Here is a 25,625-nt window from a genome sequence, read left to right as displayed (position 1 = left end):
AGGCTTTAGCAGCAAATTGAGTAGCAACGTTGTTTTTCCGCAGCCAGATTTTCCAACGATGATCCCTCGAATGCTTTTTGGGAAAAGCTTGTTGTTGTTTCTTTTAGTTTTACTAATGTTCCATGACAAATCAGTAACTTCCATTTTTTATATTAAAACTTTTTTTATATATGTTAAAATGTACTGCGTTAAATGCAAAAGAGAAACTGAAACTTTTCATATGAGAAATGAAAAGACAAAAAATAATCGAAATATGTTGAAAGGGACTTGCGACTCTTGCGGAACGACTAAATGCAGTTTTGTTTCTTCAGCGACAAAAGGAGGTGATTCGGTTGAATCGATTAATAAGCTGTCGAGTAAAATCAAGCTTCCGTGGGCGAAATTTCCAGGAGAAATGCACATTCCAGGGATGAACTTTGCAGGTCCTGGTACGAATTAGGATAAGAGATTGACTTCCACGGACATGTATCAAGAATGGAGCAAACCGGTGGACCGAGTGGACAATGCAGCATACCATCACGATTTGGCTTATAAATATTTTAACGACAAAGAGAACAGGAATTTAGCAGATCAGTTAATGCTTGAGGAGATGGATTCTATACCTAACCCCACTCAAAAAGAAATCAACGAGAGAAAGCTCATTGCTCCAGTGATTAGAGCCAAAGCTAAATTTGGATTAGGTGTGAGTGATTTGAAATGGACGGATCAGCTTGCGGAAGAGCTTCATAAACCAGTCATTCACCATTTTAAAAGAAGAAGGGTGATTGTGAATGGCGTTGATGAAATATGGGCTGCAGATTTGGTTGACATGCAATCGTTTTCAAAATTTAACAACGGCGTAAAATATTTGCTTATGGTGATTGATGTGTTTTCAAAGTATGGATGGATCGTTCCATTAAAAAGCAAAACGGGTTTTGAAGTGGCTGAAGCGTTGAAAAAAATATTTGAAGAAAGAAAGTGCATCAAATTGTGGGTGGACAAAGGAAAAGAATTTTACAACAGGGATGTGCGAGCGTTGGGTGTTCAAATGTATTCTACTAAAAACGAGGAAAAAAGTTGTATCAATGAGAGATGGAACAGAACGATGAAAGAGAGAATGTTTAAATATTTTTCAGCCAACAGCACCAATAAATACATTGACGTATTAGATGAAATGGTGAAAAATTACAACAACACAAGGCACTCTTCCATCAAAATGACTCCAGTTGAAGCCAGCGAAGAAAAGAATAAGAATAAAGTCTGGTGGAATCTGAATGGAAAGACGCGAACAGAAAGAAAAAAACCGAAATTTTCCATTGGTGATCAAGTGAGAATCACAAAAAAGAAGTCTAATTTTGAAAAAGGGTATACACCGAGATGGACTGAAGAGGTTTTTACTGTGTCAAAAGTTCAGTATACGGATCCTCCTACGTATAAAATTGCTGACGCTAACGGTGAGGAAATTCAAGGCACTTTTTACGAGCAGGAGATGCAAAAGACGCATCAAGACATATTCAGAATTGTAAAAATCATTCGCAAAACAAAGAGCAAATCACTGGTCAAATGGTTGGGATACCCAGACTCGTTTAATTCTTGGGTGGATAATAATGAATTGGTAAATTTGCAAAAATGATCTAAAAATTTATTTTTAGTATGCTAAAATGCATGCTCCGCACAAGTTTTTTAGAAATGTAGCCTCAGAAGAAGTTCACAGTTTAGATTTGCAATTAAGATATTTGGAAGAGAGGATTAGAGAGTTGGAGGAAAGAAGACCGAGTAACATTATTGTGTCTACGAAAACGTTAGATCATCCTACTTATTACAACATGAACGGACAGTATGAGATTTTTGCTCAGAAAGACATTAGATTTGCTGCTCTCTCACATACAACGATATCTTTATCCATTGGACTGAATTTGGAGAAAGGTGTTGCAGTGGTGACATTAATGAATAAAATCACTGAGCAATTGAATTATAGAAAAAACGAAGTTATTATTTCAGAGTCTGTAGATGACGTTATTATGGACGAGAATAGCAACAGCAAACAGGACGTGATTGTTAAAAAAGGCGAAAAACTTTGTAAGATTAATTACATTGATTTAAAATAATTTTTCTTAATAAAAAATGGAAACATTGAATGAAAAACTTTATCCAGTTCTTCCTTCTGCTCCTGCAGATGAAGGAGGACACGTTTACCGTCTTAAGAAGATCGGTGAGATTCAGAAAGAGATAGAGAGTGAAAAAGCAAAGAGAGTTCATCTCAGCAAAAAGTAGCATCGCGTTTTCAGAATCATTTCGAATGTAGACAATACGATGCAAGCCTTATGCATAGCTCTGGGTGCGACTGGAATTGGACTTTTATCAACCATTATTGCTTGTCCAGCAGCGATTGCGTGTGAAGGCGTGGCTATTGGAATGGGTTTTTTTATCGATAGACGGAGGTCAAGTGAACAAAAAGATGGCATTAAAAGCGGAGAAGCATGAAAAGATAAAAGTGTTAGCCGAGTCTAAATTGAATACGATCAGCGACCATATTTCGAAAGCGTTGGTAGATGGAAAAATAAGTGATTCTGAGTTTCAGTTGATTTTGGAAGAGCTCCAAAAGTTTAAAACCATGATGGAAGAAATACGAACCAAAACCAAAATAGGTATTGATGAAGTTACTAAAGAAAACTTGATCCAAAAAGGACGAGAAGACGCGATTCAAACGTTTAACAACTTATTCAAAAAAGGATCAACATAATCGTAAAACCAATTTATGATTTTTTTTTCCACGTATTTTAAAAAAGATGTTTTTCTTTAAAATACAAGACCCGAACAAAAGGGATGAAATTGTGAAAGAGGTGTTGACTAGAAGAAAGAGGATTTATCAGGACAGCGTGAATGACAACATTTCAGAGTCGATTTTTCAAGCTGATGTGAGCAAGTTGTTCCAGCCGATCATCAACGAAAAGATGTTTCAGCCGCTCCTCAATAAAAAGCTGATCAAAAAAGAAAAGAAAATGCCTTTTGAAGTGAATAAAGTTGGAGATAAAATGTTCATTGATAAAATGGAGGTTCAAATGGATGGAGATGACATTATTGTTGGTGGAGAAAGGTATGAAGGAACAAAAGGCCTTTGGATCGAGAAATGAGGCTGTTGCCATTTGCGACGAGCTGTTGAGACAAGGGGAGATTAATAAAGAGGAATATAAATCGTTAATGAAGACTATTGATAAAATTATTTAAAAAAAATTGTTTTATTTAAAAATGCTTATTTGTAATAATTGGAGATATGTGAAAAAGGGTATTGTAGACACGATTAAAAATTTCATCAAAAGAGCAGCTGCTTCAAGCATGTCAAAAGCAACAGTGAATTTGCTTAAAAATGCTGCAAAAAGCGAAATTGGACGAGAAGCGATTACAGCTGCAAAATCTGCTGGTACAGAGTTAGCTTTTTCTGCCATCTCTGCTCCTAAAGACGTAGCCATTGATAAAGGTAAAAAGACCATTGAGAAATTAAAGACTGGTTCATCCATTCAAAAAAAGAAAATGTCGAAAAAGAACGCCATCCGAATGCAAGACCTGGTTAAAATGGGAAGAGGCATGAAGATAGCCTGAAGTATTCCGAAATTCTGGCTTCCAAAATTCTGGCTTCCGAAATTCTGATATTCCGAAGGTCTGAAGTGCACGAAGGTCTGAAGGGTCCGAAGTTCTGTTGCCGCAGGGGAGCACACCCTTCGGGCGTGCGTGGGGAACTTCATATCATGTCTGAAGGACATGATATGAAGTGGGGGGAGCGGGCCCGAAGGAACCGCGTGTCTCCTCCGTGTGCCTCCTCCGTCTTGTGTAAAATAAATTAAAAAAATTTATTTTCTATAATAGAAAATGATAAGATCCGACAATTAATAGTGATTGAGAGCCCAGAGTTTGATATTGGTTTTGAAAAAGTGGATTTTTTTGAGTACCTTCCAACCAATCTTGATTTAAATTCTTCAGGAACGATTACTTCTGAGATTGACTGTCAATCGATTCAAACAGTGCCATCAGAGGCTTACATTCTCATTGAAGGAGTGTTGAAAAAGAGTGATGGAACAATTTACGAAGCTACAGATAAGATTGCCTTGGTGAATAATGTTTTAATGTATTTGTTTAACGTTGTGACTTATGACTTGTCGGGAGAGCAAGTGGAGAGAGTTATTCATCCAGGTCAAGCCACCACCATTCTTGGAATGTTGAAATATCCTTACGGATTTCAGATTACAGATGGTTTGAAGCAAATGTGGTTTATGGACGCATCAAATCTTGTTGAAAATTCAGGATTTAAAGTTAGACGAGACCATTTGTTTACAGACACTACATCCGTTGGAGCTTTTTCGTTTAAAATTCCGTTGAAGCACATTTTTGGATTATGCGAAACCTATGACAAAGTTGTTTATGGGTTCAGACACACCACCACCTTTACAAAGAAAGAATGCGATGATGCGATTTACAGAGCGGAGAGCGTTAGTGCAGGGATGATTGATCTTAAAAAATTCAGACTTTATATGCCTCGCGTTGAATTAAATGTTTCGAGGAAGACTGATTTCATGAATTTAATGGCTAAAAAGATTCCGATTCAAGTGGCTTATAAATCAAACAAATGCGAAAGACAGCTTATTCCAGCTGGTCAAACAGAATTTACCTGGTCGCTTGGAAGAATCACAGACAAAAGCGTTCCAAGATTTATCGTGTTTGGACTTCAGACAAACAGATCTTCCAGTCAAACTGTTAATCCGTCTATATTCGACCATTGTGATGTTAGCAATTTTTACGTGACCGTTAATGGAATAAAGTATCCAAATTACAATTACGACTTAAATTTTGGAGAAAAGAAAATGGTCATGGCTTATGCAGATGCGTTCTCTTTTGATGAGAAATATTATGGCACTAATGAACTTGTTTGTCAATCAGGGTTGACCTTGTTTGAGTATATAAAATTGTATCCCTTGTTCTCTTTTGATGAAAAATATTACGGCACCAATGAACTTGTTTGTCAATCAGGGTTTACCTTGTTTGAGTATATAAAATTTTATCCCTTGTTCTTTGTTGATATCAGCAAGCAAAAAGAAAGAGTGACGTCAGAAACAGCTGAATTGGTGGTAAACCTTAAATTTCGAACTTCAACTGTTGCAAATACCGTTATTTTTGCAGTGGTATTTCTAATAAATTGCTTAAATTTGTTTCAGACGGAACTGCCATGACTGCTGTTTATTAGTTTTAATTGAATTTGAGATGAATGAAATTATTATAGAATTAAAAAAATGGACGATGAATTTGATGAACTTGACAGACCTGGACTGCTTGCAATGTTGTTCAATGGTGTTATCGAAAGTTTCATCATAGTGGTTAATACGATCAATATGATTTTTTAAAAAACTTGAATTGACTTAAAAAAAAATCTTGGTATAATAAAATGAGATATACAACATCGTATTTGAAAGATTTGCTGAATAAAAACGGTCTTAGTAAAACGGCAAACGATTTAATAACGTTGCTGATGTTTGCGGTTGAAAATAATTTGATCAGTAAAGATGAGATTTTAGTAAGAACAAAAGAAAAGAAAATACGTGAAATAAAAGAAAAGAAACCAACCGATCCAAAATGGGAATGGCTTCGTTTTGTTAAGAAAAAGCCCATCACTGTAAGAATAACCAACATTGAAACGGGTGAGGTGACTAAATACAAGTCTCTTTACAAAGCGATAGCAGGGACTGGTCGTGGATGGAGATATTTAGAGCGTCGAGATGGAATGGTGGACAATAGAATCAAGATTGAATTTTTAAATTCTGAAAAGCTTGAAAAACGTAAAATGCTTAAAAATTGATTTTTTAACTTTTGTCATGTTAAAAAATTGACATAAATAAAAATCTTGGCGTATATAAAAAAATGGAAAACATGCAAAAGGATGATCTTTTGAATGCCCTTGATGATAGCTTTGAGTCAACTTCTGATACGACTTAATCAAAAAGTTTGCTTAAATTTCTAAAAAACGTTAGAAAACTTCCTAAGGAACATCGAATCATTTTCAAAGAAATGGTTGAAGTAGCACCTTTTGAAGAAGTGATCAGAAATATAAAAAATGACCTTGATCTGCGTAATAATTTCCTAATCGGAACAAATTGGAAACTAAATGCTAGTGGTCGTAATAATTGTCGTAAAATCACTGAACATATTAGAGAGATTAAAAATATGTATTCACGTCTTTCTAAATAATTTTTTAAACCTGCAAAATCATGATTTTTTAATTCTTTTTTAAGAATTGAAAAGTTGATGAAAATAAAAAATTGAATTCAGGTTAAGAAATTTCTTAGCATAAATTAAAAAGATGGATAGAATTAATTTCCTGCAAGAAAGATTGAGAGAGTTAAACGAAGACGGTAATTTTTCAGAAGAATTGAGAGAGTTGCAAGAAATGAAAGAAACATTGAGACGATTGAGAGAAATGGAAAGTCAGTTGGGAGAAATGAGAAGGCGAGACGAAGAAGGAAATTTACCAGATTCTTCAGAAAGATTGAGAGAGTTGCAAGAAATGAGAGAAAGATTGAGACAGATGGGAGACGATGATTCGTCAGATGAGTCGTCAGATGATTCGTCAGATGAAGAGGGTGAGGAAGAGCGACGACGACAATTGAAGATTAAGGCGTTGTTTAAATGTCGCTGTTCTGATAGACGTAGAGTTGCGCTCCTGCTGCTTAAACATTTTTTAATTCTTTTTGAAGAATTAAAAAATTTGCTAAAATTTAAAAAATTGAATTTGAGTTGAGAAATTTCTTGGCATTTAAAAAAGATGCTTAGTATTGATGAATCAGGTTATCTAATTAATGTTCTTGGAAATCGATATGTGTTGGTTGACCATTATGATGCGATTGATGAATATGGTGCTTCTTACACACTCGGCTTTGATAAAAATGAAAATCCTCTTTTGGTTGATTTTGATTCTGGTTTTGAAGAAAGGGAATACGATCAACAGACTTTGAAGGACTAATAGTTGCCATGGTTACCATTATATTGATTTTTTAAATTCTTTTCAAAGAATCGAAAAATTTCTTTACGACTAATGGTTGTCATGGTTACCATCATAATTTTTTAATTCTTTTCACGGGAGACTTTTCAAAGAAGAAAATATGCCGAAAGTGTGCCAAGATTTTAACTTAATTGGCTTAAAGAAAATCACGGCGCAAATAAAATGAGTGGCAAATCGTCAAAAAAATTAATCGCCAAAGAGCGAAAATTGAAAGCACCGAAAATTTTTTTCTTCCCCTAATAAAAATGGAAGATAAATCCTCTAAAGTATTGAAAGATAAAAAAGTCTCAATGGCATCATTACGATGGGGTGCTAAAGAAAGGGCTATAAAAGGCTATACCAGAATGACAAGAGAAGAGCTCGTTAAAGCCATAAAAACAACAAGGCCTATTATTGGTCCTCAGCCTGTAGCTCGTAGACGGACGACTGATGCGAGACCGCTTCCCCGTTCGATTGCTCAAAGTCCAGTTTCGAGGCCGGTTCCAGCACCGCGCCCTGTTTCTAACGACTTAATTTCATTTGGACCTGATCAATTGCAAAATCGGGTGACAAGAGATGAAACATTTATTGTTAATGAGCCTTTTCAAGACTCGACGAATGTTATTACACCTAGGCCGGTTCCTGCTCCTCGTCCTGGGTTGTTTTCAAGAATAACAACATCTGCTATAAACGCGGTTAATCATGGTTTTAACCAAGTGCTTACTGTTATTGATCCATACGTTCCAACTACTGTGAAGAATGCAAAAAGCAGCGTGAGAAATGGAGTGGAAAATATGATAAATTCTATCAAAGACGTCCATTTTGGTAAACCTATTCCAGCTCCAAGACCGGTTCCAACACCAAGACCGGTTCCAGCTCCAAGACCGGTTCCAGCTCCAAGACCTTTTACAATAAAGTTTAAAATGACTGAGCATGCAGCGGAGCGTGCTGTTAGACAATTTTCTTACGAGTCTTCTGTTCGATATCAAGACCTTGCAGCCTTTTTTAATTTGGTTAGAGAGTGTGCTATCAATGTCATGGAAGGAGAAATAAATACAAAAGTAAGAATTATTCTAACATGCGAAATGAAATGTGTAAGTATCTTAACTGGTGAAGAAGCTACTCGAATGGCTAGTTTCTCATCCAACTCTGAAATTATACTAGCGGCTACGAATTTAAGAACGTTAATGGGTGAAATGGAAGAAAAATCTTGGAAAATAGTGTTAAATATAATAAGTTGGGATCCAATTGCAAAATGTCTAAGATTTTAAAAATGGATATTAACTTTATCAATTACGAGCCTCTCAGCGACAGACCCTATATTGGTTTACCTCCTGACTTGAAAAACAAAAAGGCGATCATCAACATGAAAAACAATGATGATCAATGCTTCAAATGGTCAGTCAACAGGGCGTTGAATCTGAAAAATACGCATAATGAAAGAATTGATGAAGACTTGATTCTAAAATCTCCAGAGCTAAATTGGGATGGAATTAAATTTCCTGTTGATTACCATAAAATCGATAAGTTTGAAAAGAACAATCCGGAAATTAGCGTCAACGTCTTTAGCTATATTGAAAAAATACCTCACCCTTTGCGAATATCTGAATTTATAGATCGAAAGCATCGTGTTGATTTGTTGTTTATTTCAAACGATGACACTAACCATTATTGTGTGATTAAAAATTTCAGTCGGTTTGCTGGTTCTTCAGCATCAGCTCGTCAACAAAAAAAATATTTTTGCAGAAATTGCCTTCAAGGTTATGACCAGGAAGAAAAGCTCCAAAAACATCAACCTGATTGTTATAATAACGCTCCAGTAAGAATCGAACTTCCTAAAGAAGGGACAACCGATGAGTTTAAAAACTATAAAAAGTCTATGAAAGTTCCATACGTTGTATATGCTGACTTTGAAAGTTTCATCAAACCTGTCAACACTTGCACACCAAATTCGAAACAGTCGTACACCAAACAATATCAAAAGCATGTTCCAAGCTCCTTCTGCTATTACATCAAATGCTTTGATGAAAACCTTTGTAAGGGAAAACCTGTCACGTACACAGCAGAAAGCGATGATGATGATGTTGCTCAAAAATTTGTAACCAGTCTCGAAACAGACCTTAGAAAAATTTTCGATAAGATTGATTTAATAAAAAAGAAAGTGATGACTGATGAGGATGAGAACAGTTATGAAGATGCAACAATTTGTCACATTTGCAATAAAGATCTTGACGGTGATAAAGTGTGTGACCACTGCCATTTGACTGAAAAATATCGTGGAGTTGCGCATAACAAATGCAACTTGGATTATAAAATTCCAAAATTCATTCCCGTTGTCTTTCATAATTTGTCTGGTTACGACAGCCATTTGTTCATTAAGAAATTAGGTGGTAAACTCAATTGCATACCCAACAACAATGAGAAGTATATCAGCTTCACGAAAAGCATCAAAGTGAGAGAATTTATTGATAAGAAAGGTAAACTAAAGGAAGTTTGGAAAGAATTGAGGTTTATTGACAGCATCAGATTCATGCCCTTCAAGTTTGACAAACTGTCTAAAAATCTAAACAACGACCAATGCAAAAACGTTTACCCTTACGAATGGGTGGACTCCATTAAAAGGTTTTCCGAAACGCAATTGCCTCCTATCGAAGCATTCGACTCTAAACTAAACGAAGAACCAGCAGAAGTTGAAGATTACAAGCATGCACAAAACGTTTGGAACGAATTTGGATGTGAAACGTTAAAAAATTACCATGAGCTGTACAACGTGTCTGATGTGCTGATACTTGCAGATGTCTTTGAAAATTTCAGAGACGTTTGCATGGAATATTACGGTCTTGACCCTCCTTGGTATTACACCTCCCCTGGTTTAGCTTGGGATACAATGTTAAAAATAATTGAAATTAAATTGGAATAGTTGAGCGATCTTGACATGCTTCTCATGTTTCAAAAAGGAATACGAGGTGGAATCAGTATGATCTCGAACCGACTTGGAAATGCTAATGACAAATACAAGGGCAAATATGATCCTTCAAAACCGTCAAAATTTATCCAATATTTAGATGCTAACAATTTGTATGGATGGGCAATGAGCAAACCTCTTCCCGTTGGAGGATTTAGATGGATGACTGAAGATGAATTTAAAAATTGGAAATCCATGCCGTGCATTTTAGAAGTTGACTTGAGCTACCCTGATGACCTTCACGATTATCACAATGACTACCCTTTGGCTCCTGAAAGAATGCTCATTGGAAAAGTTGAAAAGCTGGTTCCCAATTTAAACAACAAAGAGAAATACGTCGTCTATCACGAAAACCTAAAACTATATGAGCGAATGGGGTTGGTTATTACAAAAATTCATCGAGGTATCACCTTTAGAGAAGAACCTTTTATGAAACCATACATCGACTTCAACACTGATAAGAGAGCAAAAGCTACCTGCGAATCTGATAAGGAATTTTTCAAGCTAATGAACAACTCCGTCTTTGGAAAAACAATGGAGAATATTCTAAAGCTTGTTGATGTTAACCTCATCACCACAAAAAAAGAAGCTTTAAAATTGTCTAAAAGTCCTCATTATGAGCGAAACACCATTTTTGATGAAAACTTAATTGCGGTTCATATGAAAAAAACAAAACTCTTTTACAACAAGCCTATTTACTTAGGAATGTGTATCCTCGACATCAGCAAGACTCTGATGTTTGAGTTCCATTATGACTACATCAAGTCTAAATATGGTGATAAAGCAAAGTTGTTAATGACTGACACAGACTCGCTCTTTTACGAAATTGAAACTGAAGATTTTTATAAATACATTGCTGATGATGTACTAGAAAAATTTGACACAAGCGAATTTGACAAAAACCATTCTGCTGTTTAAGGTGTTGGGTTCAAAGTGGGTGCTAACAAAAAGGTCATCGGCATGTTCAAGGATGAGACTGGAGGCAAACAAATTGAAGAATTTGTTGGGCTTAGACCTAAGCTCTACTCTTACAAGATTCTTAAAGAAGAAAAAGATGAAGAACACAAAAGTTGCAAAGGGGTCAAGAAAAATGTTGTCAAGAATATAATAAAACATAAACATTACTACGACTGCCTAATGGATAAGAAAGAAAAGCTTGCAACCATGGACGTTATCCGATCTTATCTTCATGATATTTACACGGAAGAGATTAACAAAGTTGCTCTCAGCGCTGAAGATGACAAAAGATTCATTTTGGATGACGGTATTCACACCTTGGCTATTGGACATTACAAAAACAGACCTTGTCCTGAGCCTCCTGCTTTAAATTAATAAAGGTTCGGAATAAGGCGCCATCTTGGAAAATTTTTAAAAACCTGACAAGTAGTTACCGATAAGATTATTTTATTACTTTGTTGCTGATTATGGCAAGTTATCAAAGGTATCAACATTAAGTATAGGAAAGGTATCAATGTCCCAGAATCGGCATTTCCTAGTAGTTATATGTGTGTGTGTGTATGTGTGTGTGTATATATATATATATATTTATTGTTAAATACAAGAAATAACGTTTAAGAAAATCAATTGAATAGCATGAGGTTTTATATGATTTTTGAGTTATAACTTCTAAAACATAAATGAATTTGCCGCAATTTGTTTACAATTAAAGCTGTAATTTTAATTATTTAAGAAAATTAGCTCTTATATTTAAAATTTATTATGAGTAAATCGCTGTGAAAAATATAATTATAAATATGAAAAAGTTCAATATTACAGAAAAAGGTGTCCGTTTTTGATAAAAGAGGTCATCAAACACAGTTTTTTAGATTTTTGAAAACATTCCTTAATTGAGACAGAGTGTCCAAAGAGTGCAATCACTTTTACAAAAAAACATATTACACTTTTAGACTCTAAGTTCTTCTTATTACAATAAATATATATAATAAACAATATTGCTGTAAGTTCTTCTTATACTTTTATGATATGTTTTAAAAGAAAATTGTTTTTTTCTTTTTAAAATTACCTAATATTTTATTTCATATTTTTTAAGCTATTTATACATTTTACATATTTATTTAACATATTAAAAATAATTAAACGATCAAAAGTATTTACTCACTTAAACTTTCTCAACTCTTCGATGGTATGAAAACTTACTTGTATTATAAAAACTTTTTACATATTTACATTTGTATTTATTTTTTGTTTAACATATTAAACGTTTTTCGTGTTTCTTACTTTAAACTCTTCTATGTTATCAAAATGTTCTCCACGGTACCTGATCATCAACCACTTAAAATTCGACCCACGAAGCCATTCGCAAATGTCGTCGATGAAGTTCGTGTCTTTGTGAAGTTCAAGAGTTAATTCTTCAGCGAGTCGAATCCACGGGAGGACGAAACCTTCGAACTCGTTTTTTGATACGATTGTATATTTGATGTCTATCGACAAACTTTCAATCTTATGCTTCGGTGTCCATTCATCAATCTTCACTGGATGGTATAACCTGACACGGCAAACGTTTGTCGAACATAAGACGAGAACAATTTTTTCATCCTCAGATAAAATATTTTTCCGAAGCTTTTTATACACAACTTTTTTGTAAACAACTAATTCATTCAACTTGCATCCTGCTTCAAAAAATTTCTCCATAAAATATTTCTCATGTGAAACTTCATGAGCAGTTTTTCCATCGCTTATAACAATCTCCCACTTTCGTTCATCAATTGATCTTTTTAAGTCCTCGGTAATCGACGCTTGCGCTTCAAAGAAGCATTCCATGAACACCTTTCGCTTCTCACTTACCTGATCCTTACCTGAAGAAAAAAGACCTAAAGAAGAATTATAACAATAACATATTAATATTATTATTAATATTTATTTACTGACAACAAAATTATTCAAGAAAACCAAATTGCAAAAATTTGAAAACACAATATCGTGTTAAATAAATATAAAACGGATATTATTTTCTTTATCGAAAAGATTAAAACACTCCATATGATCACAAATCAATCAAAAAAACATTTTTTATTTATCAAATATTTATTGAAGAAGTAAATAATTTACGAAATACAAAATTAAAATATTTATTGAAACTTGTCGTACGCGGTTTTAAAACTTTGGTTGCGCATAAACCAATAGAAATACGAATAATAAATCACCAAATCAGAAGCTTGGTCAAAAGCATTAAAAGAGCGTGCAATTTTAAAATCCTCGTGAGTGTTTTCATGCAAATTAATTTTAAACTGAAATAAAAATAATTCTCGCTTTCTATTTCTTTGCTGTAGCAACGAAAAATATTATAAATTAAACAAAAGCATGTCAGTTTCAAAGCAGTAACAGTCGGATAAAAATGTCAAAATGGTTGGAAATTATATTTTAAAACATTCACGCAAAAATGCCGTATAAGGAGCCATTTCTTTTAGAGTCAACTTTGCTAAACTTTAAACCTTGCTTTGAAGAGAAAAAATATCAAAAAACCATTATAATATCACCGAAAAAACTAAAACTTTTCAAATATTAACTTTAGGCAAAGAAACATAAACTCATTGTATTAACTGAACATGTTATCGCTTTTTCCCTAAAAACCTAACTAATAGAAATGTATTCTGCTCAAAACTGATTTTAACAACTACATAACAACAAAATCTTAAACACTTACTTCTATCACACTGTTCGTTCAGAAATTATTATAAACAAGAAAATGAAATAGGTTTGCGATTTTCATCAATGAAAAAACTCAACTCCTGCTGCATTGCTCTCCTTTCAAAAACGTCAGCTCGCAACAGAGTTGTTTGAAAGCTCAACAAGAGTGAGGGTTTAGTTGCAATTGAAAACTCGAACGTGGAATGTGGAACAAAAGTTTGCAATTTTTCTCTTAGCTCTTTTTGTAATGATACACCTAAAATTAGTGTAGTGACCAAAACAAAAATTGTAACTAACTTAACTAAAAAAACCGAAATTAAATTTAGTCAACTAACCTTTAAGTCTAACTAAAACTAGTTGACTAACTTTTAGTCTAACTAAATATAGTCGACTGACATTTTAGCGTAACTAATATTAGTCAACTAACTTTGTAGCTCAACTGAATTAAGTCAACTAAATTTTTAGTCTAACAAATTTTAGCCGACTAAGTTATTAACTTGCAAAAAAATATATTGCTACAGTTACCCAAAAAATACTTTTTTCAAATCTTGCTATGCGTTAGTTGTGAAGTGGTTTGAGCGCCATGTTTTTAATTACAAACTGCTGTAAGTTACTTTTTTTTACAGTTACTGTAAGTTACAATGAAATTGTAACTTACCGTTAACCGGGGTAACTTTGGTAAGTTTCGGCACTTTTTCTTAAAGATCTTTGAATCTTATTAACTTTTTTACAGTTTTCTCTTGTGGTAATAACATTATAGGTCTTAGCTATAGGCCTCGATATCTATTTTTAATTTTTTGTTACAAATATTTATTTTTAAACGCCGAAAGGTGACTAAATATTTATTTTTAAACGCCGAAAGGTGACCCTAGGTTTTGGGGTAACAATGGTCATTTATTATTTATCATGTTTGATCAATAATAACCCTGCTATGGGGTAACATTGGTCACTTATTGGAGTTTTAAAAATTCATCAGTCCTAAAACACTTAAAGAAACATGAAATAAACATTTAAATAAACAAAACATTTTGCAACTAGCTCCCTGTTATTGTGCAAAAGTCATTAAAAGTCATTTTCTAGTAGGTCATCATCGTCATCTGAGGATGATTACACTTGTTCAACTCTTGGCCTTTTCTTGTTATTCTTGGTGTTATTGTTATTCTTTGATGTGGTAGGAGTTGTGTTATTTACCAGATCTTGCGGTGTTATCGCTTTGCCATTTTGTTGCAATTCATCGAAGTAAAGGTTGACATTCAATGCATCGATCTTGACAAGTGCTGGTTTCACATTGTCTGCCCACCTCTGGGTCAAATTGTTTGTTTTATAAAAGATTTGGACGAGTCGTCACCGGGAACGTTGTCTTTGAACCGTGAATAATGGACATCGAATCGATCCAAATATACTTTCACTAGAAGTTTGATATCTATTGAAGTCAATAGAATTTTCCAGTGGGAGAGGGTGTTGATCAAAATTAGAAGATGAGTTTCAGTCTCATTACTCAGACACAACGGTGTCCCTACCTTCTTTGAATGTCGATTTTACACTTGTTCTGTAGTGTACCCAATGGAATTCCAAACTGTCGACTAACCTTTCGCACGCTCATTCTTCCACTTAAACATTCTTTCATGGCATTGGACAACGTTTCTTGACTGTATGTTGTTGCATATGCTCTTGAACCAGGCTTTCGCATATATTTCCTCGGCAGTTTCACCGGCTAAGAATCCAATTGGTTCAATAAATGTATCAGAAATGTCAAAAAACGCCAAAATAATGTCAATGTAGTCTACGAAGTGGCTGTGCTATATTCACAAAAACTGTTGATATACCAAAATTGTTGATATAAACTGTTGATATAATAGTTGATATATATTGTTGGTATTTGTAACAAAATTAAAGCATGTTACCTTTGTTAAATTTTAGGAATTTAAAAAAATCAACAATTGACCAAAGTTACCCCGGCGACCAAAGTTAACCCTGTTGGCGGTACTTATTTGTAATTAAAACCATGGCGCTCAAACCACTTCACAACAAACTCATAACACGATTTTAAAAAAGTATTTTTTGGGTAACAGTAACAATTTATTTTTCGCAAATTAAAAAATTAGTCACCTTATTTTAGTTAGACTAAATAGTTAGTCGACTAATTTTAGTTAGACTAAAAAGTTAGTCGACTCATTTTACTTAGATTAAAAAGTTAGTCGACTAATTTTAGTTAAACTAAATTCTTAGTCGACTAATTTTACTTAGACTAAAAAGCTAGTCGACTAATTTTAGTTAAACTAAATTCTTAGTTGACTAAATTTAGTTAGACTAAAATGTTAGTTGACTAATTTTAGTTATGCTGAAATATCAGTCGACTACTTTTAGTTAGACTAAATTCTCTAGTCGACTAATATTAGTTACACTAAAGAGTTAGTCGACAAGATTTAGTAGCGGCTTTTTTAGTTAAGTTACTTACAATTTTTAGTTTTGGTCACAACACTAATATTTTCCTACCTTACTACAAAAAAAAATTTCTATTTTGTTTTAAATGTAATAGAGATTAGTATTAAACTTCAATTTTTGTAGATTTTAAGATATTACTGTCAACATATGGTACACATTGGATACAAGCTTATTTATTAACTGCGAAGTGTAAAAACCAAAACAATGCGTAGAAATGAGCAATTAAAAATATTCTCTGAGACATAATAAACAGGGATTTTCATGCTGCTGGTGCTACAAAAGATCAAGAACTATCAAAAGATACTTTTAGCTTTTTACAGCCACACCCCTAAAATTTCTTCTGAAAAACCCAACATCGAGTAACAATCTGTTTAACAAAAAAATAATAAAAAGTCGAAAAAACTAACCAATAATAAGTTAAAAGACGAGTAAAACATGCATATCAGTATCTACTGAGCTACACTTCTCTACTGCACACGTATCCAAAAATGGTATCACTAGATGTAAAAATTAAAGTCTAATCTCTATAGCCAAATGAGAAAAACACATTTAAAGTTTTATAGCATTTTGCGCTACTGATCGCACTTGGAGCCCCGTTGTAAATCTATTTTGTTTTTTTTTTTCACTTTTGGAGTAAGAATTTTTAAAAAGCATCAAAAACTCTTTACATATATGTGTTGGCTATACCTGATAAAAAATCAGCTCTTTAACACTTGTCGTTTGTGTACAGGGACCTAAAGTATGGGGTATGGCACTAAAAGCCTTTTTCTGGAAATTCCATTGATTTTAAGGATGATAGAGTTCCATTGGGCATGTACAATTCCTGCAGAACAATGATGCAAAAGCATGACAAGGGAGATAGAAACTTGCCTCTTTCTAAGCTACATGACTATAATAAAGTGATTATTAGACCACAGACCAGAGGATTTAATTCTTGTAATTGTTTAATTTGCTAAGTTGGCCAACTAAAAGCACATTCTATAAAGCTCACTTTTTCAACCGATCAAGATTTGAAAGAATCATCAAGTAACTTTGATAAACTATGCTCAAACTGTCTCAGTGTAGTCAGATGAGGAATAACACATGATTTTTCACAAAGCACTAAGTTTGAAAACTTAAAGAAAGTGATATCAACTGATTCCAGAACTGAGGAATAAATTGCGTACTCTGTAATAACTGAAAAGTTATCTTCTCCTCAAGGCACAATAAGGGTGAGCAGAGAAAATGGTAAAGCTTTAATTAATACTCCAGGTTCCTCCAGAGCTCAGTGCATATCAAGAACTTCTCTAACTACTTTGGACATGTTTCAAGTTCAAATCAATACAGGTTTTTCAAATAAAAAGATGCAAGAACTGGCTGTAACATTAAACAAGACTACACATTCAAAAATTGTTGAAACAAAGTTTAGGGAAAATTTTACAATGGCTGGTCGAAAAGTTGAAAGTTTGTTCAAAGTTTCCAAAATCTCGCTTACAAGGCCATCAACAAAAACTTATTATTTGGCAGAGGTTGTTCACTGTAAGAGTTTAGAAGATTTTAACAACTCAACTCTCAGAGTTAAAGCAATCACTTCACCACCTCTCATCAAACTAGGTATTGATGGTGGAGGATCTTTCCTCAAGTTCAGCTTGAGTGTTATTCCAATGGTGGATGTCAAGATGTCAAAACAAGTTCAGCCTCAAATGACAAAAGCTTAGTTACTGTAGAACATGGAAAGAAACATGGGAAAGAAACAAGTGCCAAGCATCAGCTACTTGTTGCTGTTGCTGAAAATGTTTCAAAAACTTATGAGAAGGTCAAAAAACTTTAAGTTTATTTGAGAAAACTAATGTGCCTTCAACATATCAAAGACTTTAAGAACTCATATCTTTAACTGCCAGTTTCAGTCACCCCAAAAGCCCATGCAGTGCTCTACCATGTTCCTGAATTTATTGCTCTAAAAGGTACAGCATTGAGCATTTATAGTAAGCAATCAACAGAAGCCCTGCATTCAATCTTCATTGCTAAATGGGGTGGTTACAAAAGAAACCCTGATCACCTTGATTATGAATGTGTTATTGAGTATAACAGCAAGCATCTTTGAATTGGATTTTTTAAATAATTCATTTTATTCTTTAAACAGCAAGCATCTTTGAATTGGATTTTTTAAATAATTCGTTTTATTTTTCAAACAGTTAAACAGTTATTTCAAGAATTTCATTCTAGAAATACTTGATATAACATTTGTTGATAAGAAACATTCTTGTCTGAATTTTTTGTTTATATTATAAACTATATTCATTTATTAAGTTTACAAAAAATCAATTAGAAGTATATATCTTATTTTGCAAGTACTAGATAAAAAAATCTCAATAGCAATTAGAAGAAAAAGTAGTAAACACCACAACACCACCAAAAATTAATTTTTTGTCTGTATGTATGTGTTTTTTCAATGGGAGATTAAGGTTAAGTGGGATTTTCTTTTGTTTGATACCTTGTTATTATTTTCAATATTTGGTCAACAATTTTAAACAAAAACAACAAAGCAAACCTGTGGGTTCAGCAACTAAAACATAAAGAGGTTTTTATGTTTTTTTAAAATTCAGAAAAATTAGAAGAAATGACTCAGTGATTTCTGCCCCTATTTTTTATACAAACCTGGACAAAAAAAGCACCCTTTTTGTTAACAAAATACACACAAATGTAAAGTCTAACAACCATAGAATCCCATGTCCACTAGTCGCATGATATTGTTACTAAATTAGCTATTTGATTGACTTTGAGTCTTTGAAAAGGATAAAAACCACAAAAAGCTATATTTTGGCCGTTTTTTTCAAAGGCGAAATTCCCACTTTAAGAGTTTATCCCTTTTTACAGAAAAAAGATATCTTGCTTCTATTTTTTTGCCTGAAAGATACATCCCAAGGCTTCATTCTATTAAATTTTGAAACTTCCATAGTCAATAATAAGGTTAGAATAAAAACGTAAAGCATCCGTTGTCTTTTTTTATAGAGGCTTTCAGTGCCACACCCCATACATTAGGTCCCTGTACATAAACCACAAGTGTTTAAGAGCTGATTTTTTATCAGGTATAGCCAACACATATATCTAAAAAGTTTTTGAAGCTTTTTAAAAATTCCTTACCCCAAAAGTGAAAAAAAACAAACAAAATAGATTTACAACAGGGCTCCAAGTGCGATCAGTAGCGCAAAATGCTATAAACTTTAAATGTGTTTTTCACCTTTGGCTATAGAGATTAGACTTTAATTTTTACATCTGGTGATACCTGAGACCTTGCAGATTTATCCTACATCGGTCGTTATTATGGTCATCAAAACTGAGGTTGGAACCATTTTTGGATAGGTGTGACTGGGCCTCATTAGCATTAATTTAAAATATAGTATTAAATGATTTTATCAACTTTTATTTTCTTATTATAAAAAATACATTTTTTTATAATAAGAGAAGAGAAGTGGACAAAATCATCAGGTTTAAAAGGCCTAAAAGTTTTGGGAGGGGGAAAGAATATAAAGCAAGAAAGTACATGTAGAAGGGAGTTTCTTGATATACAAATAAGGTGTAACCAAAAAAGTCATTTTTTGTAGGGAACGTTTTGTTTTAATCCTTTGCATTTATTGCACTGTTATCTGATCTTTCATTTCCTTCTGGCTTTTTATGAGATTTGTTATAAACAACTGGCAAAAATATTGAAAACCATGCTGTCAAACATTCCATAAAACACAAAGAAACTACAAACCGAAAGTGCAAGAATAACAGCGATGAGCTTTTTTTAAGCGGTAAAGTTCTTTTTTATCATAAGAAATGGCTTACAAGAGAATAAATAACAAGAGACCAGGCTTAGAAGAGAAGAAAGAGTAACTACCTTAACTCATCTATCTATTTTAACCTAATATCTTTTTTTAAAATGGTGCTTTCTGTTAGCAATCTTCAATTTTGAACATTTTTTGTAGCTAATACTTTGAGAACTTTATACCGAGGTGAATGCAGCTATTAAATGTCAACAACTGATGGTGAACTTAAAGTGTTATTACGGTTGCAATAGCTCTTAGTGCTTGTTTTTAGCTGCGATTTTACAACACAATTTGTTTTTATAACTTTATAAAGTCAATATTAAGAGGTCAACATCAGCTAAACATCTTCTTAGAGCAAAAATGTATACTTAGCGTTTGTTTTCGTTCAACAAAGCAAGATGAACTCAAACGCGCTGAGGATGATCAGTCTTTTATTGCTGCAGTCATTTTAGTGATACTCATGAACAAGTCAGTAGCTTCATATATTCGCTTTGTTCCAGTTTAAAAAATAGTATTTTTTAATGTTTGTTTTTATCCTTTATGCTGTTTAGTTTACGTTTTATTGATTTCAAGTTATTGATTAGTATTACTTAGTGCTTCGAATAAGTTTTGATGAAAAAGCAACTCGATTTCAGAGCTGAGTTTATGTTTTAACTTGCTTTCTACTGGTTTGATTTCAAATTGTTGCATCATACTTTTCAATTCAATTGGAGGTAAATAAAAATTCTTAAAACTTTTAATGTGCATGCACAGCTTCCTCTACTTTCTTACAGTTTTAATGTGCATGTACAGCTTCCTCTACTTTCTGATCCATTATTCCCTCAATGCGATGAAGTGGACCAATAGAAACACGACTGAAAGATCTCTAAACCATTATGATGCCACCACCATGTTTAACTGTTCACATTTGATAGTTTGGAGCATATCTTTCACCTTTCAATCGTTTCATGCACTTGATACCATCGCTACCAAACATGCAAAACTTTGATTCGTCACTGACTTAATTCTTTGATCATCCAGCCCGATGCAAATGATCTTTTGCAAATTTTGTTTGGGTAAAGCAATTATTCAATAACATTAATGTTTTCTTGGCAGAACAATGACCAAACAAATTATGCTGATGTAGGCGACGTTTTGTTGTATCTACGCTGCACTTAAAAACATAATTCTTGCTCAAAATGCTATTTAATTCGACAGCACTTTAACAGGGATCTTGTTTTAATTTTCTTATCAAAAATCTGTCTTGATGTTCTATAGTTATCTTTGGCTTGCCTGGACGGTGCTTGTTTTCAAGTGCTTTTGGTCTCAATATCTCTTAATTAGTACGCTAATATCCAGTAAATTGATTTTAATAAAAATACATTTTTCTTAATGAAATTTTGATTTTCTTAATGGGCATGGAACTGTTTATAAACTTTCGCACAACTACGTTTTCAATTAAATTTTAATTTTTCCCATCCATTACAAGTTATCATTTTAAGTAAATTATACCATGGAATCACATTATAAGAACAATTGTTAAAAATTTCATTCATTTTCACTGAAAAGTCAAAAAGTTATGACGAAAAAACTTAACTGTTTATGAACTTTAGCACGCTGCTGTTAATCTTTCAGTTTAATCAAGAGCAGGGTTAGGAGGGTTCAACTTTTGGTTAAAAGAGGGCTGCAATCGTTTTCTTGTTTTTTTACTCTGTGTTTTACTTCTCAATTACCCAAAAGTAAGTCCCGAAATAAATGGAAGGATTAATTTTTAAAAAAATAGATATTTCTAATTTCATTTTCTTATTTTTTCTCCACTTCTAATATGCTAAAAAGAAACATTTCCGTAAAGTTTTAAAGGGGAGGAGGGGGTGGCTGGGGGAGTGGTGCTTTAGAAAGAGAGAGAATTTTTGAGACAAAAGAGTTAACATAAAAATTGAACAAGTGGTTATTTGGGTATATCACCCTGTAGAGTTGATCTACTGATAAGGTCGAACAAAGTCAATTTTCAAAGGCTAGTAAATTCAAGTCAAGTGTAAATGATTCTCTTTCTAAAAAATCTGCTGATGGGCTTTCATCACCTCGAAAACTAATTTTCACAAAGAATTTCAACGAATCAGTGAAAACATAAAATCAACTCTTTTCAAGTCAAACCACACCAACAATACTTCAATTGACGGTTTTAAATTTATAAGAAAAAGAAAAGTTTTCAATTTAAAAATTTAAAATTGTCTTATACATATTGCTAACCTATTGATACCTAACAAATTGATAACTAATAACTATTTTCTAGAAATTTAAAAAAATGTAATAAAACTAACACTGAAAACAAAAACTCAAAAAATAGAAAATATGTTAAAACTAAAGTTTATCATAAAAACGAGGCTATAAAACTGACAAAAAAATCTATCTAACGAACGCAACTGATAATAACATCATCTACACTACAATTAGTAAAATACTGAATCTTTACAAGATACTGAAAGTCATGAGAGTCACTTTCTTAGTAAAACAGACCGAAAAGACTCAAGTCATAAAAATCTTCACTATTTCCTTTCAGTTATTGAGACTTTCTTTAAAAGTTTTTTTCTTCCTGTGTTTTTATAGTGAAAGAAGAAAAGTAGTCGAATTCATCAATTATTTTAAATTTGTGGCGTGGTAATAAACCGATGCAATAATCACCAAAAATAAAGCAATCGCATTTTTAAAGCATTGATGACGTAAAAGCTTCCCTAAACAAATTAAAAATAAAATAATAATTCTTACCACTTATTGTTTTTGGTACCAAATCTAAAAACAAAAAAGCATAATACATGAAACTTTATTTTAGAAAAACTTCTTATTAAATTAGAAAAGAAAAGAAAAAAGGAAAAGGGAAATAAATTTAAATCGTTTATCCTGTGGCTTAGCAAAAATTCAAAAAGTGAAATTTGTAAATTGATATATTTTGGCTTTTGTAATGTGTAATTGATTTAAACACTTTTTCATAAACTTACCGAGTACAGCATTTAGCAATGAATTCCTTTCTTCATTTGAATTCTTCAAGTTACCAAGTAATCCCACAAAACATCTTTTGTTTTCATTTGCTAGTCCACAGATCATAGGCAAACAACTACGCAACTTTTTATTACTTTTAATCTCTTTAGGACCCAAACAAATATGAGCATGAACTGATGCACAAAACTCCATCAAAGTAAGGTGAGCAAACTGATATTGATAACCGAGTTGTGATTCAACTCTTTCAATAAAACCTGAAAGTTCGTTTTCAACTTCATCAAAGTCACTGACGATACCTTTCATTTCCTCCTGGGAGAAAACAATTTTACCTTGATTGAACAACTCCCATGCAACCTTACAAACTCTTAAAACATGTTGCTTATTTCTCTCATTTTGAACTAATTTGTGAACTGCTTCATTGGTTTTGCAAATGTGTTTTTGAAAAAAGTATAAAAATATAGAACAATACAACTCAGTCATTGTGTTGAAAGAATAAGAACCACTTGCAGCAATAATTGAACACATTACTGATAAATAAAATGGAACAGATGCCATGGCTTTAGCATAGAAAGACTCTTTAAGAACACTTTTAATGGCTTCTTTTGTGTTGCCATAATTTTCAATATACTTGTTAACTCCCTTGTCATTTAAACCCATTATTTGAATGGTTAACTTGTCTGTACATTTTCTAACTTTATCTTTGTATTGTAATATAGCTCCAATTCTTCCAGCCACAACACATTTGTACTTTTGAATGTTCAATGCTTCTGCTAATGCATTAATGAAGGGTTCTTTGCTGAGATTAAGTATACTATGCTTTATTAATTTATCTAAGTGAGCAAACTCATCCAACCCATCTATCACAAACATAATGGAAAAATGCTCACAAACATTACACTCTTGAAAAATATCTTTGTAGAGAGCTTTTAACAAAAAATTTATGTTACCAATGTTTTGAAACTGATTTAACTTTCTACATTCAAGATAAATCACAAAATCCACATTTTCCCATAAGATACCACTTGCCCAGTCAAGTAAGCACTTTCTGAGCAAACAAGTTTTTCCAATTCCAGCAATACCAGATATCAAGAGTAAAGACAGTTCTTTTGAAAACACTTCCTTAAAATCAATTGGCTGATAGGTCAATTGTCTCTGCAGAAATAACTCTTGCTCAGCAATACTCACAATGTCTTTTTCCACTTCATTTGCATCAACTACAGTCAATTCAATGAACTTATCTAAGAGTTGAACTTTAGCTGGAGCTTTTACTAAGTGCACAATTTCATCCATTTTTCCATAAGCTTTAAAATAATAATTTTTCAGTGCTTTACGCATTTCTGAAAGAACAAAAGAAGAACCTTATCTTAGGTTTCTAAAAATTAAATGCAAAGTAATGCAAATCAAACAATCTGATCAAAAACTTGTGTATGATTTTGTTATCATGTCAAAATTCGTTAGAAAATTCAAAATAGATTTCAAATAAATTTAATGAATAAATTTAAAAAAAAAACTTTTACTTGGAGTTGTAACTTTTGTTTCTCTTTTTTTTTTAAAGTTCATTTTATACATTGTTGCATTTAATAATAATAATAATAATAATAATAATAATAATAATAATAATAATAATAATAATAATAATAATAATAATAATAATAATAATAATAATAATAATAATAATAGCAATAATAATAATAATAATAATAATAATAACAATAATAATAATAATAAAAATAATAATAATAATAAAATAATAATAATAATAAAAATAATAACAATAATAAAAATAATAACAATAATAATAATAATAATAGTAATAGTAATAAAAAATGTTAAAATGATCAGGCTACACTATTTTTAAGAGATGCTGTTATCTGACATTTCAACACTTTCTTAATTTGTAAGACTGGATCTCAATAAAGCCTATCACAACTCCTTTAGACATCATGACATTGATGGAAAAGGTAACGATTTCACAATTAGCTATTTTTAATCTTTTAAGCTTCACTTGAGGTTTGGTTTAAGAAAGTGGTGTTAAAATCTTTATTAAATTTTGTCAACATCTTTTTAATTTTACATAGTTTATCATATCTGAAAAATATTTATTCAAAATATAATTTGACATTTTGCTTACCATCTTTATGCTGTTCTGCATCTGTAAAAAACAGTAGAAAAAAACCAGTAAGGTTTTTAAATGAATAACAAAAAAAAAAATAATGATAGGAGAATATACTATCTTGTACTGAAAAGATTAAATAACTTTGAATAAAATTTTTTTGTAATAAATGAATAAAAGCTTTAAGAAATCAAATCATCTACCAACTTTGATCAGAAACTTATATAAAAAGCAACCATGACAAATTTTCATGAAATGTATTGAAGGAATTATCAATAACATAACATTTAAAAAAACAATAAAAATAATAAAACACTGTCTAAATAAATTAATAAAGAATATTAAATACTAAATATAAGCTTCTACTGAATTAGAATTAAATACTACTAAATATAAGCTTCTACTGAATTAAAATTAAATATTACTAAATATAAGCTCCTACTGAATTAGAATTGAATATAAAGAATGTAAAATGAAGTTTTGCTGAATAAAACATGTAAACAACAAAAAAGTAAATTAAAATTTCAGAAAATAAAATCAACTTAATAAACTTAAAAGAAGATACAAAGTTAGCTCAAAATCAAAAGAAAAATCATTTCAAATGAAATCTAAAACAAAATATTTATTCTATTTCAAAAATTGTAAAGTGTATGTCAGTGAGTCAACTGAGTCAAACTAAAAATT

The 25,625-nt window shown here is 32.2% G+C and overlaps 2 protein-coding genes across 5 annotated transcripts in view; one reads left to right on the top strand and one right to left on the bottom strand.

The window, feature by feature from the left end:
- Positions 1-8,276: 8,276 nt before the first annotated feature.
- On the top strand, positions 8,277-9,923 carry LOC149894059 (uncharacterized). The gene has a single exon (XM_090076906.1). It carries the CDS (start codon positions 8,277-8,279, stop codon positions 9,921-9,923), a length of 1,647 nt encoding a protein of 548 aa, XP_089933032.1.
- A 2,179-nt stretch (positions 9,924-12,102) lies between these two features.
- The window catches only part of LOC149894058 (uncharacterized), a 36,211-nt gene continuing 22,688 nt past the window's right edge, over positions 12,103-25,625 (bottom strand). For 3 of the 4 annotated variants that reach the window (XM_090070618.1, XM_090070628.1, XM_090070634.1), the window contains 4 exons: positions 24,960-24,980; positions 22,828-24,165; positions 22,598-22,621; positions 12,103-12,799 (listed from right to left, as the gene is read on the bottom strand). In XM_090070618.1, the coding sequence (XP_089926744.1) occupies positions 12,183-12,799; positions 22,598-22,621; positions 22,828-24,165; positions 24,960-24,980 (2,000 nt within the window). In that variant the 3' untranslated portion in view covers positions 12,103-12,182. The remainder of the gene's footprint in view (positions 12,800-22,597; positions 22,622-22,827; positions 24,166-24,959; positions 24,981-25,625) is intronic. The other variant, XM_090070622.1, reaches the window with a different exon arrangement.

This window comes from Hydra viridissima, unplaced genomic scaffold, assembly GCF_058129835.1.
Source record: "Hydra viridissima isolate aposymbiotic clone 2 unplaced genomic scaffold, HvirCarnegie_v1 scaffold_1, whole genome shotgun sequence".
NCBI classification, from domain to species: Eukaryota; Metazoa; Cnidaria; class Hydrozoa; order Anthoathecata; family Hydridae; genus Hydra; species Hydra viridissima.
This window is presented reverse-complemented; position numbering and strand designations above follow the sequence as displayed.